Below are 16,606 nucleotides of genomic sequence, written 5' to 3'. Positions count from 1 at the left end.
TAGGGATTTAAGTGGGGGAGATTGTGATGCCCCAATTTAATTGATTGTGTGATGTGTGTGGGTGTGTAATGAGTCCCACATCGGGTATTTACTGGGTAAATTTGAGCTTTATTATCAACTACGATGAGCCTCAATTATGACTAGTTCTTTTGAGGTATAGCGTAGATGTGGCTAGCGTTTTTCCTTAGGTCGTTACATAAGATTGTGATACCTCAATTTGATTGATTGTGTGATGTGTGTGGCTGTGTGATGAGTCCCACATTGGGTATTTACTAGGTTGAACTGAGTTTTATTAACAACTGAAAGGAACCTCAATTGTGACTAGTCCTTTTAAGGTATAGCTCAGATGTAGCTAGCGCTTTTTCTTTGGGTCGTTACATATGGTATCAGAGCTGGCCCAGTAACCCCGTGTGGGCTTAGAGGCACTACCCCATAAAGTGGGCTCTAATGAGGACGTTAGGGATTTAAGTGGGGGAGATTGTGATGCCCCAATTTAATTGATTCTGTAATGTGTGTGAGTGTGTAATGGGTCCCACATTGAGTATTTACTGGGTAAATCTGGGCTTTATTAACAACTACAAGGAGCCTCAATTGTGATTAGTCCTTTTGAAGTATAGCACAGATGTGGCTAGCACTTTTCCTTGGGTCATTACAATTTCCATCTAAAGGATGCAAGTGAACCAATAAATAAAGAAATAAGGGAAAACATGTGAAAGTTAGAATGGAGAAATCCAACACATACACTGTCCAATGGTAGAATTTTATCTCTTATCTGAAAATCCAAAGCTCATGCAATGACTCATAGTTAGCTCAAGCCATCAATAACAAAGTTATAACAGATTTAAAAGTCAGTTCCAGTTGGGTTTCACTTCAGACTAGCGAGTGTTTGATTTAGCTCCCATAATCAAAAGTATATGACCACGATATTTGATAGAACAGTGGCGTAAATATGTATTCAAAATATGCAACGTAATAGTAATTGGCTACAATTACAAGAGATATTTGAGTGTTTCAAGCTATGGGGCTGAAACAAGAGTGATTGTTTGATAGTTTAAGTGATGGTTCTGAGAGCAAAGTGATGCTTTTAATGTACATATTTATGACATGTGATAGTTTGACAGTTCAATTTCAGGGTTCAAGATGGCTTTACCATGCGCTATTACTACTTACCAATAGTCACGGATTATGGGAAGAGCGTTTTGACTAGCATCCTTGAAAATGACCAAAAATAATAAACACCATGAAGTTTAATGTTTTGTGAAAGACCAAATACAATTAATAATTTAATATAGTGAAATTTCAATGTGAAAGACCAAACACAATTAATATAGTGAAGTTTCAAGATAACCAAGTTTGAACTTTGAAGACACATCACCAGCCTACTGCTATAGCACCAACTGTAGTCATATCAAACCCTTCAACGAACCACATGCGCCAACAGACGTCATTGTTTAGCCAAGTCATGTCCGCAATTCCGCATGTGCTGCTCAACAGCTTGGCATTGTTTCACACACTGTCCAGTCATATCATCCATATTCATGTCAATACTTACCCTTGCAAAACTCTTATATATAGTCACATTTACCCAACCTCCATGAATTTTCTTCATACAATGATTTTCCATGAGAGCAAGTCAATGTGAATCATGCAAACCACACTTCAATTAACGCATGCCAACCTTAATGATAGCCACTAATTTAACAAATCTATAATACCAAAACCAATCGGAACCATTGATTTAGCAAATATCTACAAGACTAAGGCAACCTTGTCACTCAATTGACACTTCTTAATGTACCCATGTTCAAATCCCCACTTCCCCAACAATAATAATAATAATAATAATAATAATAATAATAATAATAATAAAACCCATCGAAACTAGCTCAAATAAACAAACCCCATTAACAATCAAGCATGAAACAAAGTGGTTAAAAAATAATGAAATTTTCATAACATATAAATCACTAATCATACAAAAACACGGAATAAAGCACTAGATCACAAAGAAACAAGAAAAAAACATACAAGCTCTTCTACCTATCAATCACCCTTGATTCCCAAAAGACTCCCAACCTTGAAAGTCACACCAAGCAACTACTATAGGGGAAAGCAAAAGCTGTGTAAAGCGTAGTGGAAAAAAATGAGTAATAGAAGAACTGATACAACATTTTTTTTATAGTGGTTGTTCGTTCTTTTTTTTACTATGGTAAATGTTTGTTGGCAAATGGCGATGAAACTTTTTTAAAGACTACAAAAATATGTCACTAAACCTAGCTTTTTCGACGGCAAGTCTCACTCGTCCACAAGTACTTGTATAATATTAAAACATGAGCTATCCACTATTGCTACACTCATTCTTCCCACTGGTGGTATTTGGCAAGTGGAAATGGAGAAATCATACACTGGTGGACATAACAGGCTTAGAAAATATGCATGACACAGACGCCATTGTTCATTGAACAATGATGTTTCGTGTGTATATACGGACTGTTCGACAAACCACATGTGCTAACAGACGTCATTATTCAGCCAAGTCATGTTCGCAGTTTTGCATGTGCTGCTCAACAACTCAGCACTATTAAACCTTGTCCGAAAGTACCCATCCACACTCACGTGAATACACAGATGTTCACAGTTCTGCACCATTGCTACACTAATGTTCACAGTTCTGCATGTGCTGCTCAACAACTCTGCACTGTTGAACCCTATCCAGTCATATCATCCATACTCATATCAATACACATATCATCCACACTCACGTCACTGTTATATATGGTTTTTCTAGCCTGTATTGACATGACAAGCCCTAATAACTGATATTATAATGCTTGGACCATTAAATGAGGTTATAACTGCACAAGAATAATGATCTTATTTCTACCCCCACTAACTTCTTAGATTGACTAAGCTATGAGTTGCAACACCTCAACATCAAATTGTACAATGCAAAACAAGTTTGGATCTACTTCAACAAATGGATCATCACAAGTTCTAGTAGATCAACAACTACAGACATGCATAAACCACTATGGAGGGACATGGGTGGGAAAGAAGAGAGATTTCGTTAATATTCAAATATACACGTACGAGAGTCTCGGAAGCATCAAGCACATCATGGTCGGCAAACCTATAAAACTAAGTACAGATACCACCGCAATAGAGTTCACCGTAGCAAAACCACTATGGTCAACCATGTACGAGAAAATGTGTGAGTTGGAGGTGTATTGTCGATGGCATGGGTTACGAGTTCCTAAGGCACGCTCAGCTGAGTTACCTGCGAACATATTTACTCATCTTAAACAGGAGAACAATCAAATGCAAAGGCGACTAGACCGTTTTCATGCAATCCAAAAGATTAACTATTCATTAGTTTTGTCTAATTTTATATGAAATCACTTGCTCTTTTTTTCCCTACTGTTATTTGTTGCTACATATGATTCTTGTGCTTTTGTTGGACAATGTCCTTTGCTTTGTAATGTAGGAAACACCTTAGGAAGTGAAATGTCTCCTATTAGATATGTTGTTGTTTCTAATATTTTGTCTGTGTAATTTGAAATGTTACGATGGTTAGGAGTTATTTTTTTCATTTAAAGTGAGTTACAATAAGAACCAAGTTTCTTGACCTATCACAAGGAAAGTTTATTCTCACACAACATACTATCACAAGGATATTTGGTTTACTTAGAAATAGGGTAAAAGCCTAAAAGCCTAATCAGCTTTTTAAATGTTTCATTCAAGTTATTGGTTTGGCGTAGCATTGCTCCAAAGCTCCCTAATGTTTCAATTGTGATAATCAAAAGCCATTGATGTAAACCTTGGAAGCACAGTTTTTTTCATTTAATTTTACATTGATGTTAAGAAAATGTAACTAAATTTTGTACCTGAAAGGCTCCCTGAAAAGTTTGTAAGGGAATATAGGGATAAACTCTCTAGTGTTGCTACACTCACTGCTCCTAATAATAGCATTTGGCAAGTAAGGTTGGAGAAGACTACACTAATGTTCGCAATTCTGCATGTGCTGCTCAATAGCTCGGCACTATTTCACCTTGTCCAGTCATTTCATCCACACTCACATCAATACACGGATATGCAATTTTTTGCAATGCACTGTTTTCAAGGATGCAGAGGATCCTTGAAAATTTATGAAAAATTTAACACAACTCGACACTGTTTCGTCAAGTCAAATCAGAGGAAACACAGGATGCTGAATAGTCTTTACGTGAATAAATACACAACCTTTTTTGTAGTACACATCACTAATGGTCACAGTTCTGCATGTGCTGCTCAACAACTCTGCACTGTTGAACCTTGTCCAGTCATATCATCCACACTCATGTCAATACACAGATATGCAACCTTTTGCAATGCACTGTTTTCAAGGATACAGAGGATCCCTGAAAAGTTTATGCAAAATTTTGGGGATGAGCTGTCCACCATTGCATCAAGTCAGGTTCGCAGTTCTGCACGTGCTGCTCAACAACTCGGAATTGTTGAACCCTATCCAAAAGTACCCATCCACACGCACATGAATACATAGATATGCAACCATTTGCAATGCACTATTTTCAAGGATGTAGAGGATCCGTGAAAAGTTTATGCAAAATTTTGGGGATGAGCTATCCATCGGTGCTACACTGGTGTTCGCATTTCTACATGTGCTGCTTAACAGCTTGGCACTGTTGAACCCTATCCAGTCATATCATCCACACTTATGTCAATATATAAATATGCAACCTTTTGCAATGCACTACTTTCAAGGATGCAAAGGATCCTTGAAAAGTTGTAGATAAATTTAACACAGCTTAACGTTTCGTCAAGTCAAGGCAGATGAAGCACAGGAATGTTATAGCAGCAGCCCACTACTATAGCACCAACTGTAGTCATATCAAACCCCTTCAGCGAACCACATGCACCAACAGACACCACTGTTCAGCCAAGTCATGTTTGCAATTCAGCATGTGGAGCTTAACAGCTTGGCACTGTTTCACACATTGTCCAGTCATATAATCCACATTCATGTGAATACTTACCCTTACATATAGTCACATTCACGTGAATACTTACCCTTGCAAAACTCTTATATATAGTCACATTTACATATACCCTTGCAAAACATCTACATATACCGATCTGAAGTCACAATTTTCAATGTCAACGCACAATTGGCTACTACCTCGTTTCCAGATACCTATAGGAGGGAGAGAGATTCCGATGAGAGGGAATACTATGTCGGACTGAGGTGGGAGTGGGACTTTCGCGTGAATCAGTCCAACACTCTACACAATGATACGTGCAACTCGGAGCGCCTTTTGTCAACTGTATCTCACTCACACTGCCACGACAAAACATGGACCAATATAGGTGTGCAATGGCTAAAATAAAAAAAGAGAACAATCTTATGCTACTCTATAGGTGTAGGTATCACATGCTACAACTTGTGGAAGAGTTGGCTGCTACAACCAACAGGAAACTCATTCCAGCAGAACATAATCATATCCTCAACTACAAGGACAACTTATCAAAATGAATACCTATGTACGACATCGCCTACCTGGGTTGTATGTGGTGTGTATTATGTCTAGGATTAAGTTAATAATGTTAGTACCATTAGTATTCGATATGCAGTGCATGCATATTGTTGGCATCATGTAAGAATATTTAAGTTTTCTGTGTTATGTGTATAATGAATTGGTTCGATATGCCGTACATGCATATTGAAAAACATCCTGTGTGGGAATATTTAACTTTTATGTGTTATGTGGGAATATTCAAGATGACAAATAATGGGCATGCTTCTCACAATCAATAATAAGGTTTACATCGTACAAATGCAACAATAGTGACACACATACATCTAAAACATAATTAAGGAAAATAGTTTTCCAACAAAATCCAATTACACCACGACACGATTACTCTTCATCTTCACGTCTGACTGATAAATGTCTGCAGTAAGAATTGATTGCATGTATCATGCTTGCTTGTACAACAAACACTCCATTAACTCTTGAATCTCAACTTAGGTCCGATATCGATTAAGACGTATCTTCATTCGATTATTTTCTTCTCTCATGCGATTCAATGATCTACGAAGTTCGTTAATTGTGTCTTTTAGCATCTGCGATGTGAGTCGTCGAGGCACTGGTAACTTATAACTGACCAACTCATCATAAAACATTTCATGTTCACGGAGTAACCAAGCCCACTCCTGCCTCATGGTATTGTGAACCCTTGCACTATTTGCAGATTCAGATCGATTGGATAGTTGAACTCATCTTTCAATACTCAGCAACGACCCATCGTAGTGAACACATCGCGAGGCCTATAGATGAAAGGGTTGCCAGAACCAGACAATGGTGCTGAATACAATAACATCAAATGATTGAGTTAACAGCATGCATCAACTGTTGGTAAATAATGTATAGCAGCATTAAATGGTACATGACAAAGACATTCATAAATTTGTATACTATTACATGCTAAAAATGAAATGCTAACACTCACATCTGACCATAAACATTAGATGTTGTTGTTAATGTCTACATGTTGTGTGCAATACACAATGTTGTTGTTAATGTCTAATAAATGATGATTATGTACATTCAACTTTTGCAGATCTAAAGATTAACTATTCATTAGTTTGAGCAAATCTAAAGATTTTCATTTTTTTTCAATAAAATTTACACCACCAAAGACCCAATGTACACACATAACACTCATCACTTAAATTAGATTTATTGTACATTACTTGTAGCAAATTTAAAGATTGTCATTTTTAGTAATTAAAATTTACAACACCAAACAACTAATATAACCCTAATGTACTCACATAACACTCATTCAAGAAAATTCCAAAGCACAAGTAATACAACCTATCAAATGAAAATTCTTCTTTAACAAAAACATACATTATGGATGATAAACTTTTGTAATATCTAACAAGAAAATTATCTATGTACTTCAAACAAGAAAATGAGTTTCTTACCTGAGATGATAGAGAAATAACACTGAGTCCAGGGATGTATAATTGTGGTTCTTGAGGAGAAGCTGTGAAGAAAATGAGGAAATTCTGTGCATCTGTGAAGGGAGGAGTATATAGCAGCATAACTCGATTATGTTATAGTCGAGTATCAGTTACTAAACTCGATTTTGCTTTAATCGGGTTAAGTACACAACGAAAACAGTTCACGTGCAAACAGGTGATTTTAATTTCCTCAGTAACTCGATTTTATTAGGATCGAGTTCGTATATATAACTTGATTTCATTATTACCGAGTTTTGAACAGTCCAGTTGGAATATTTTATTGCGAAAAAGTCACATTGGCGATCCAGTGTGGCAAAAACGTGATAGAAACTCAGCTTTAGCATAATCGAGTTCCTTATATAACCCGATTATTTGATGATCAAGTATCAAAACAGGGACACCCCTTATAGTTTGGAAACAATGACATATTGCTTTTTTTTTTTTTTGCTTAATAGGGGCAAAAGCCTATTTTCTCTGAGAAAATTATAGAGGTTTACCATACAATATACATTATTACTTTTTGTGTCATTCACGAATTATTTTGTTTATGATCTTCATTTTTATTTTGGATACACTAATGTTAGTCTTGTCACAATAGTTGATCTATGCACTTACTTAATTTATGACATTTATCATTCTTGTATTGGTAATGAGAAACTTATACTGTTATACGACTTGAATTTATAAGAAAGTCATCTAAGTAACTGTGGAAACTTTTGGAATATGTAAAAAAAAAAAAATTGGATCTTACTGCAAACTTGTTTGTTGGTCTTAAACAAATTAGTGCGGTACATGGATAATTTTAAGAATAAGAGGAACGGAGGAAACCCACAGGTACATTCCATACTCCATAGAACATCTCAGAAACTTCCAAGGCAGATTATCATTATATTACTTAAATACTGGATAAAGGTCTTTTTCTTTCATAACTAGAAAAACAAGAAATGAACATGCATATATGGAAATTTACTCCCATATCTCTGTCCCTTTCGGAAGCAACCTTTGTCACCACAGAAAGCTGTTTTCTTGCAGCATTAAGAAAAAAAAAAACCCTACTATCATTTATTAAATATGTGGATTGTGGATGTTTTACATCCTTGAGATCTGGAGGGGAACTGAATCTTTGAGAATTTCATCCCTAATAGAGCCCAATGGAAACATCTCTATGTCACCAAGTTTCTTTAAGAGAAGCTTCTGACAGTTTTCCGCAGCCATAACTCCGGCAGAGTAAGCTCCATGTACAGATCCCTGGTTTTCAAGACTAACTGCTTCCCCCCCAAAGAAAAGATTACCCAAGGGTGCTCGAAGCCGCTCATATACATCTTCAGGCATTCCAACCAAGTCATATGAGTAAGAGCCAAGAGAGTTTGGGTCTGTTCCCCAACGAGTTACAAGATACTGAACCTGTTTCAGAAGACAGATCAAACATTAGCTTTAAGACATTGGAATTAAAAATCGACTATAGGTTTCTTAACAAAGATATGCAGCATCTAGGACACTCAAGATATAGTAAGCAGGTCAATCAACCATCGAAACTTCTCATAGTCACCAAACCATATATTTCAATGAGAGACAGAATGGGTAGAACAATACATAAGTTGGCTGAAAGCAGAACAAATACATGAACATAATGAACTAACCGGCTCAGTTGCATCAGGAAACATTTTCTTTAGTTGTGACATCACGAAATCTGCAGTAGACTCATTAGACAGCTTCTCAAGGTCATATGCAAACCTTCCAGCAGCCATGTAGACAAGAACCGGATGGCCTGTTGCCTTGTGAAGATTGAGAAAATAACCACAGGCATAAGAATTTGGTGCAACAATGCCTAAAAATTCCACATTTGGCCAAAACACTTTATCAAATTGTAGAGCAATCTTATTTTCATTTCCCACACCAAGATCCGAAATTGCAGCAACCTTCCAATCGGGCAATTTTGGCTCGAACTCAATAAATTTGGCTTTGAGAATCCCAAGGGGCACTGTTAAAATAGCAGCATCTGCAACAAAACTTGTCCCATCCTCAACTGTGACCATCACCTTATTACAACCGCTGGATATCTTTGTAACCCTACTCAACAGATTAGAAGGAATTAATATAATTCTTCTACAAGAAAAACTTTAATACAGCTTATTTTCTTATTCACATAAGCAATGTTACATAGAGGTAATTTAGTTGAACAGGATCTGTTATATATGCAATGCAATATAAAACAAGAATAAATCTACAAATCTTGGGGTCAAAACTGAATATTGGCTGCATGCAAAGTTAACCACAGAATTTGGGGAGAAAATTTTTCGTTTCTTTGTTTAGGGTGGGAAGGGGTGGGGTGGGGTGGGGGTAGGAAAAAACTGAGCTTAGTAAGTTGAACAGGATCTGTTATTTATGCAATGCAATATAAAACAAGTATAAATCTACAAATCTTAGGGTCAAAACTGAATATTGGCTGCACGCAAAGTTAACCATAGAATTGGGGAGACAATTTTTCGTTTGTTTGTTTAGGGTGGGGGTTTAGAAAATCTAAACTTAGTAATACTGGTAAAAACTAGATTAATAGGTTCGCCACATAATAAAAACTATAATCTATTAATGAACTCTGAGCACTTGCTGTACGTCTAGCTAGGATAAAATCTCTTGCCATCATACCAACAACCTAGGATTAAGTTACCTTCCTCCAGGACTATGTCCAATGGGAGGGAAGGAATGTCCTCTAATAGTATAGCCAGTAAGCTTTAGAGGCCTTCAACCACTTTATTGTATGACTTGGGGCAGCCAAAGGGTATAGGTTGCTGACAATAATCTGATTGTAGTAGCTCAATTTTCCGAATTCCCCCCACCCCCTTGTTTTTGTGTTTTGTGTTTTTGGCATGTTTTCTACGCATCATGTAAATATGTAAATGCATTTGAGTCATCTAGGAAAATGAAAACAATACCGGTGATTCAACCGTATATCAATATCTTTTGCAAGAGCCTTTATTATGGGGTCATAACCTTGCACCATAAGCCCATGACCACCAGAAAGAACATGTTCCTGTACATCAAGGAATAACCTTGACTGTGTAAGCAATAAAATGATGGTAAAGTAACTTAAAAATAGTGATTACCAGTCACCTCTGGTCCAACACACAAATTTCATCAAATTGACATATATGTTTATGACAAAATAATATTTATTAAAAAGAGTATCTTCTTGATTTAGAGAGAGAGAGAGTAAAAAATTCTAAGAAAATTTATTTCCCAAGGGTATGGTTTTTCAATCATCATCTAACAGCTACCTTGAAGTACTTTATAGAATTTGGAGATCTCTCCTTATACTTGGGAGTCAAGCTCCAATCTCTTCTAAGGAGTTTAATTAGTATAACACACATGATTAACCCTAAGAATCTGAAGGACAAAATTTTCTAAAAAATAAATAATACTGTACTAGGAAGTTCAGTTTAGATTTTTAAGAACAGAAAGTTCAGTGTCCTATACACACTTATTCAATTTCTTTAACAAAACAACTAATGTCAATCATTATCAGATTGCCACCCAGCTATATCCTCCGAAGCATGGCCACAGCCTTATGAAGATTGTGACAAAGATGTATTTCAAAACCCATATTCTTGGCCATAACTAAATCTAGGGTACTTCAACAGCCATCTGAAAGTCACTAACTTTACTTTTCAGTGGCAGATTTACTTAGCATGGGAAACTGCACTCCATACCCATATTATGTGGCCCCTTTAGAATGTTATACAAATGATATTTAATTAGCAAGTTTATTATCCTACTTTCTTCTCATTTACAACACTTCAAATCATTACCTGTGTTATCTATGGTATCTATTCAATAGATGCGCAGCCAAAGAACTATTAACTGTAAAGAATCAAATACAGCACTTGCCTGATCCCAGCTTTGCAAGGATATCATATCAGCATCTGCTGCAAACCAAGCTTCCAATCTACATAAGTACCATTGCAACACTTCATGGGCAAGTCCTTCTTGTCTATATAAAATGGAAGGTATATCAGTGACACTTAACAGATTTAACACTTGAACCAAAACTATAAGTCATGTATATTCTATGTCCTGCTTCTGTACCTTAATTCTGGAAGCCTATCCAACACAATTGAAATTGCTTGAAGAACAGACAAGTCATCAGTATGTTCATCTCTTACTTTCCCTGTCTGAAGTGGAAACAGAGAGGCAAAACTTTGTAAAATGCTACAAAGAATAACACAATTATGGGAAAAGAAAGATCCAGCCAGAAACATTAAATAAGGTTTAGAGAGAGAGAGAGAAAGTAGAGTTGTTACAGCCCAGAACATAGAAGAAAAGGTTCTACCTCTTCGAGAATTCTCTTAAATGTTTCTCCAACTTCAATGACCATCTGTTGAGGAACTTGATGGCCATCCATATCATAGAGTGTATAGCTGAAAGGATCAAATCCAGATCTTCAAGTCAATAGTTCAGACAGAATACACATTAAACTGTAATTATAAAAAGCAATAGTATAGTTTTATGAGCAATATAGAAACGTGACCTATGAAACAACTGAACCAGAGGGGTGCATTGTCTGTACCTTGAAGATAACACCAGAAAAAAATGTTCTCTCCGTATCTATCTTTTTACTTATTATAATGTTCATTTATTCATTATATAATAAAGGTAACAATCTAACTTCTAATGTCATGAGGAGGATTTGGCTAAGCCCCAAATCCCCTGGGCTTTGGGCTCTATCTACTGCCTTTCACTTTAAGGTTGTTACAAATCTTAAATACATGAGAAAAATGGGCGCATCATTTATGAAATCACGTAAAAAAAATGAACAATGAAAATCATAGCTCTAAAAAATTATGATAGCCAAAAAGCATTAGGACACAGAATTTTAATCTTAGAGGTATGAGCTGTGCACCATTTACGGATGCACATACATTGTAAGATGCATAGTAGAATAGCAATGATAAGCAATGAAATGATTACCTTTCCAAATCATGGTCATACAACACAGAGTTGTCACCACTTGTACGGTATAACGTAAGCCCTAGACCACGTATCAGCGGAGCCAATGGATTCTCATTGCAAACACCATGTAGCCTGCATGATATTTATAGGAATTAATATGGCATCTATCTTATGGTTCTTCAGATGTACAGGTTAATGCATGCACAGTACAAACTGTAAGAGAAGGCACCTTCTAATTGAACATGGGAAATTCTATTAATTGAAAGTTCCTATTGTTTGAGATCCAGTATTTTTGAGGGTCAATAAGTGAAGTAAATTCAATGGAACTCTTCCCTATGACATGGATAACAGAATCCAACCTAGCAGCAGGGAGTTAGTGGTAAGGCAGATACTGGTGTGCAAAGATAGTCCATAAAAACCACCAACAAGAAGGCGAGTAAACTGGAGATGCACCCCATGTTCACACTGCAAACACTGATTTTTAAAATTTTCTTTGCATAACTGCTCAATCCATTTGTGTTTAGTGTTTACAACAGCAAAATCAGTAAAGTTATGCACAAAGTAATAATTGAACTTGCCATGATGCTCCCAGGTCTACTGGACAACCAAATGAGTAGTCAGTATGAATACGACCACCAAGTCTATCCCTTGATTCCAGCAAGATCACCTGAATAACATGATGATGATAAAACATTTTAGAAATCAAAACAAACTATTGTCTATCACATATATGGGGAAAAAAAATTCTAATCCATTAGATATGATCACCTTAAATGACGCATCATAGAGGGTTCGTGCAGCAGCAACCCCTGATATACCCCCACCAATAACAATAACTGACGGTAGCGAATCCTGTTCCCTCTGAACATGGGGGACAATTGTGCCTAGTCATCATACATATACAAATCAGCAAGGGCTTAAATTTTTCTAAAAGAATGAAACAACTCAACAAAGCCACAAGAGTTACCCTCATTATAGAAAAAGATAAATCAGTAATTAAATATTTGAGCTAATGAAGACACTCTTCTGTCAATCAAGGTATTGTTCAAATATTTCAAAAATAGTAAATCTGTTTCAGCATACATTTCACATTTGAGGCATTGAACTGAATCAAGATGGACAATCGAGGATAAGTACCCCAAGTTTTGGGTGTTGTCCCTAATACAGTGAGGGTTCATTATTGAAATAAAAAATTTTCAAGTGACAACAAAAAAACAAAAAAAAAATGGTCATACCCAGTGCACAAAAGCTCCCACTTTTGAGGGATATGGAAGAGGCGATTAGTAGCCAGCCTTACTCATATATTTTCAAGTGACAAAAAAGAAAAAGGCAATTTTTTTTAAAAAATAATTCCATCTCACACAGTGCAATATTAGAGGTCGAGCTTTGGTGTCATGGCGAGTGCCCTCCACAAAAAGCGACCTATGACCTCTATCAGAGCCGCATAAGTGAGAGTTTTATGTACCTTCTTATCTTTTTTTTTAAATCCACATTTAAACCCTTAAAATTTGAGTTCAAATACTAATGTAGGAGGAAAATTGAGGTCATCCCCTAAACTTGAATGCATCAAAGTTTATAACATTGATAGCTTTCAGGTTAACGATCCACGCGTATAATAGCAAAAGTATATATGCTAATCCAGATTAAGACCCACTTGAGTTCTTAGAACAAAAATCCATTTTAAAAAAAAAAAAAAATCCAATCCTATAATTGTGAAATAACATGAATCAATCATTCAAATAGAAATCAAAAAGGAATATATATATATATATACTGACCGTCAAGCAGATTGTTGGAGAATAATTCCTTGGACTTCATTGACAAAAAGGAGAGAGAGAAGAAGAAGAAGAAGAAGAAGAAGAAGAAGAAGAATTTGGAAAGAGAAGAGAATAGGAATTGGTTGGGAAGAAACAATTGGTGAGAGAAAGCGAGGAATGGTTTTTAGAGAATTAAGTAGATTATTAATTAAAAGGGTGTATAGGAATCAAGAAATTGGAAACTAACTGAAAAGAATGATAGAGAATGAAGATGAGAAGGCCAGCAATGAAGCGGCTGAGATTGGAAGAAGAACGCAGCTTGTCAAACCAGCTCATGTGTAGGAGACAACAACAACAACAACAGCAGCAGCAACAAACGGCTTTTCCTTCGTTTTTTGTATCAGAAATACGATCGGATTCGAAGCGTTTAGCGTCGATTGCATAGATCGATGTTTGAGAGAGAGATCCACTCGGCTCGCAGAGATGGGAGAGAGAGAGAGAGACAACGTGAGACGAGAAGCGTTGTTTTACTTTTATATAAATAAATGTGAACGTGAGGGTTTCTTTTCGTTGTTGGGGTTGGTTGGACGATGAGAGAGACAAATATCTTAACACCTATATCATGCTTTAATTTATAAGAGACTGTCAAAAGATTCGCTAGTCTTATCTTTCAGAGTCCTTTCCTAGTTGTTTCTTATTTCTTTGATTATTTTTTAGCTGAGATACGCAAATTTGTCATTTACCCCTTTTTTTTGTTTTTTTCTTTTTAGAAAAATATGGTTCCACGTTGTTTTCAACCTTAAGGTTGGTACGCGTTTTGTCTTCGTTCCTCAATTTTAAAAAGTTCATTTAAGAAAATGATGTTAATTTAAAAAATAAAAATAAAAAATTCCTTAATGGTAACGATCCACTCAAAAATTAATTTAAATACATAAAGTTGTAAAAATGTCATTTCATTACTTAAAATAAATAAAGAAAATAAACTAATGTAAAAGTGTTAAGAGTATAACAATTTACTTGAAAAGTTGGGTACATACCTAAATGTCTTGATGGCTTATAAATTTTTTTTTTTATAGAATTGAATATTTATTTCTCTCCTGTTCTACTTCTAAGTATTAGAAGTTGGGTTTACAACAAAAATCTAGACTTTGAAACTACATAAAAGTCCAGAGATTGAGAAAAAGAATGTTGCGAACGAGTTGGAGGCATTACATTTGCACAAAAACAAGTCACAAATTCCACTTAAAAACTATGGTAACTTTCAAGAGAGAGAGACCAATTATACTACACACAATACATTTTCTTAAGCAATATGAGATAATAATCCATTTTTTTCATTGAGTGAATAAAAGTATTGAAAAATACTATATCCACAACATTTTCACAATACTTCCACAACAAATCCTAAATGGTAAATTACTATTGGCTATTATAGGTGGGCAAAAAAAGTAATTTTAGTTGCAGATTCAAATTTAAACTAATAACAACTTACCACCTATGATTTGTTATAAAAGTGCTGTAAAATTATTGTAGACATAACACTTCTCATAAGTATTTGGTCCACTTTATGCTCCATCTATTTATGGTATGTCATGTGTCTAATTTTTTTTTTTCAATTTAAACTTTTGGTTATTTTATAAGGAAAGTAACAACTTACCACCTATGATTTGTTATAAAAATGTTGTAAAATTATTGTAGACATAGCACTTCTCATAACTATTTGGTTCCACTTCATGCTCCATCTATTTATGGTAAGTCATGTGTCTATTTTTTTTTTTTAATTTAAACTTTTGGTTATTTTATAAGGAAAGTAAAAAAGAATATGTGACAAATGAATGGAAATCCTATGTTCCACTTTTTGTGTTCCATTTTATGCTCTACCAACTATAATATGTCATGTTGTTGTAAACAAATGGAGTCCTCCTGCTTTGGAAAATTTGAAGACCAACTTTGATGGCACAATATTTGGAAAGTCACATGAGGCCAGTATTGGAGTGGTTATTTGAAACTTTAAAGGTGAAGTCATGGCGGCTCTTTCTAAGAAGATTAAGAAACCATCATCTATGGAAATTTTGGAGTTGCTAGCTGCAAGGTGAGTAATGAGTTTTACATTATAAACTAGTTTCAACAATTCTGTCTTCGAAGGGGATTCCGAGTCTGTTGTAAAATCTTTACAGGGTAGGAGTATGGAAAATTCACAAGGTGGGCATATCATTAAAGACATTATGCCTAATGTAAATTCTTTATAGAGTTTTTCTTTCTCTCATGTTGTTCAACAAGGTATGCAATTGCATATACCTTAGCCTAGAGAGTAAGGCATTATTTTCCTTTACAAGTTTAGATGAATTTTGTTCCACAAGATATTTTGTCGTTTGTACTGTATGATTTCCCTATTTCATGAATAATAAACAATAAGTATTTTCTTCTAAAAAAAATTGTAGTATGTCATGTTTCTATCTTCTTTTTCTTCCTTTTATATAAATAACATAAAATAAAATAAATTTTGATTATTTTATAGGGAAAGTAAAAAAGAATATGTGGCAAGTTTTTTTTTATTTTTTAAGACTAGTAAAAGATTCGATAGTCTTATCTTTCAGGCAGGGTTGTCCAAGGGAACTAAGAACTCAACCTACTTGAGTGACCTAACCAGAACCGATCTGATTTGGTGGCTATGGTGCTTGGTGGCAGGTCAAAGCCTTTAGAACCCGATTTTGGCAAGTCAAGTTTCAGTTTCTCTCTTCCAAAACCCAAAAAAACGACCCTGCTGAAAACCTAAGGAAACTTCAGTGAGATATGCCAAATTTGGTGAAAGCTCAGCCAAATTTGGCTAGGTCTTGCCAAATCTAGTGACATTTCCACAGATACGACAAGATTT

The 16,606-nt window shown here is 35.5% G+C and overlaps 1 protein-coding gene across 1 annotated transcript; it reads right to left on the bottom strand.

Annotated features, from left to right (window-relative positions):
* Positions 1 to 7,885: 7,885 nt before the first annotated feature.
* LOC142621221 (putative polyamine oxidase 4) lies at positions 7,886 to 14,339 on the bottom strand. Its single transcript, XM_075794542.1, has 10 exons — positions 13,753 to 14,339; positions 12,743 to 12,858; positions 12,553 to 12,641; positions 11,993 to 12,106; positions 11,355 to 11,442; positions 11,111 to 11,196; positions 10,913 to 11,015; positions 9,961 to 10,058; positions 8,668 to 9,097; positions 7,886 to 8,431 (listed from the first exon to the last, which is right to left on the bottom strand). The coding sequence occupies exons 1-10, from the start codon at positions 13,790 to 13,792 to the stop codon at positions 8,117 to 8,119; spliced, it is 1,479 nt and encodes a 492-aa protein (XP_075650657.1). The 5' UTR covers positions 13,793 to 14,339; the 3' UTR covers positions 7,886 to 8,116.
* Positions 14,340 to 16,606: the final 2,267 nt, after the last annotated feature.

This window comes from Castanea sativa, chromosome 1 (genome assembly GCF_040712315.1).
Source record: "Castanea sativa cultivar Marrone di Chiusa Pesio chromosome 1, ASM4071231v1".
NCBI lineage: Eukaryota > Viridiplantae > Streptophyta > Magnoliopsida > Fagales > Fagaceae > Castanea > Castanea sativa.
This window is presented reverse-complemented; position numbering and strand designations above follow the sequence as displayed.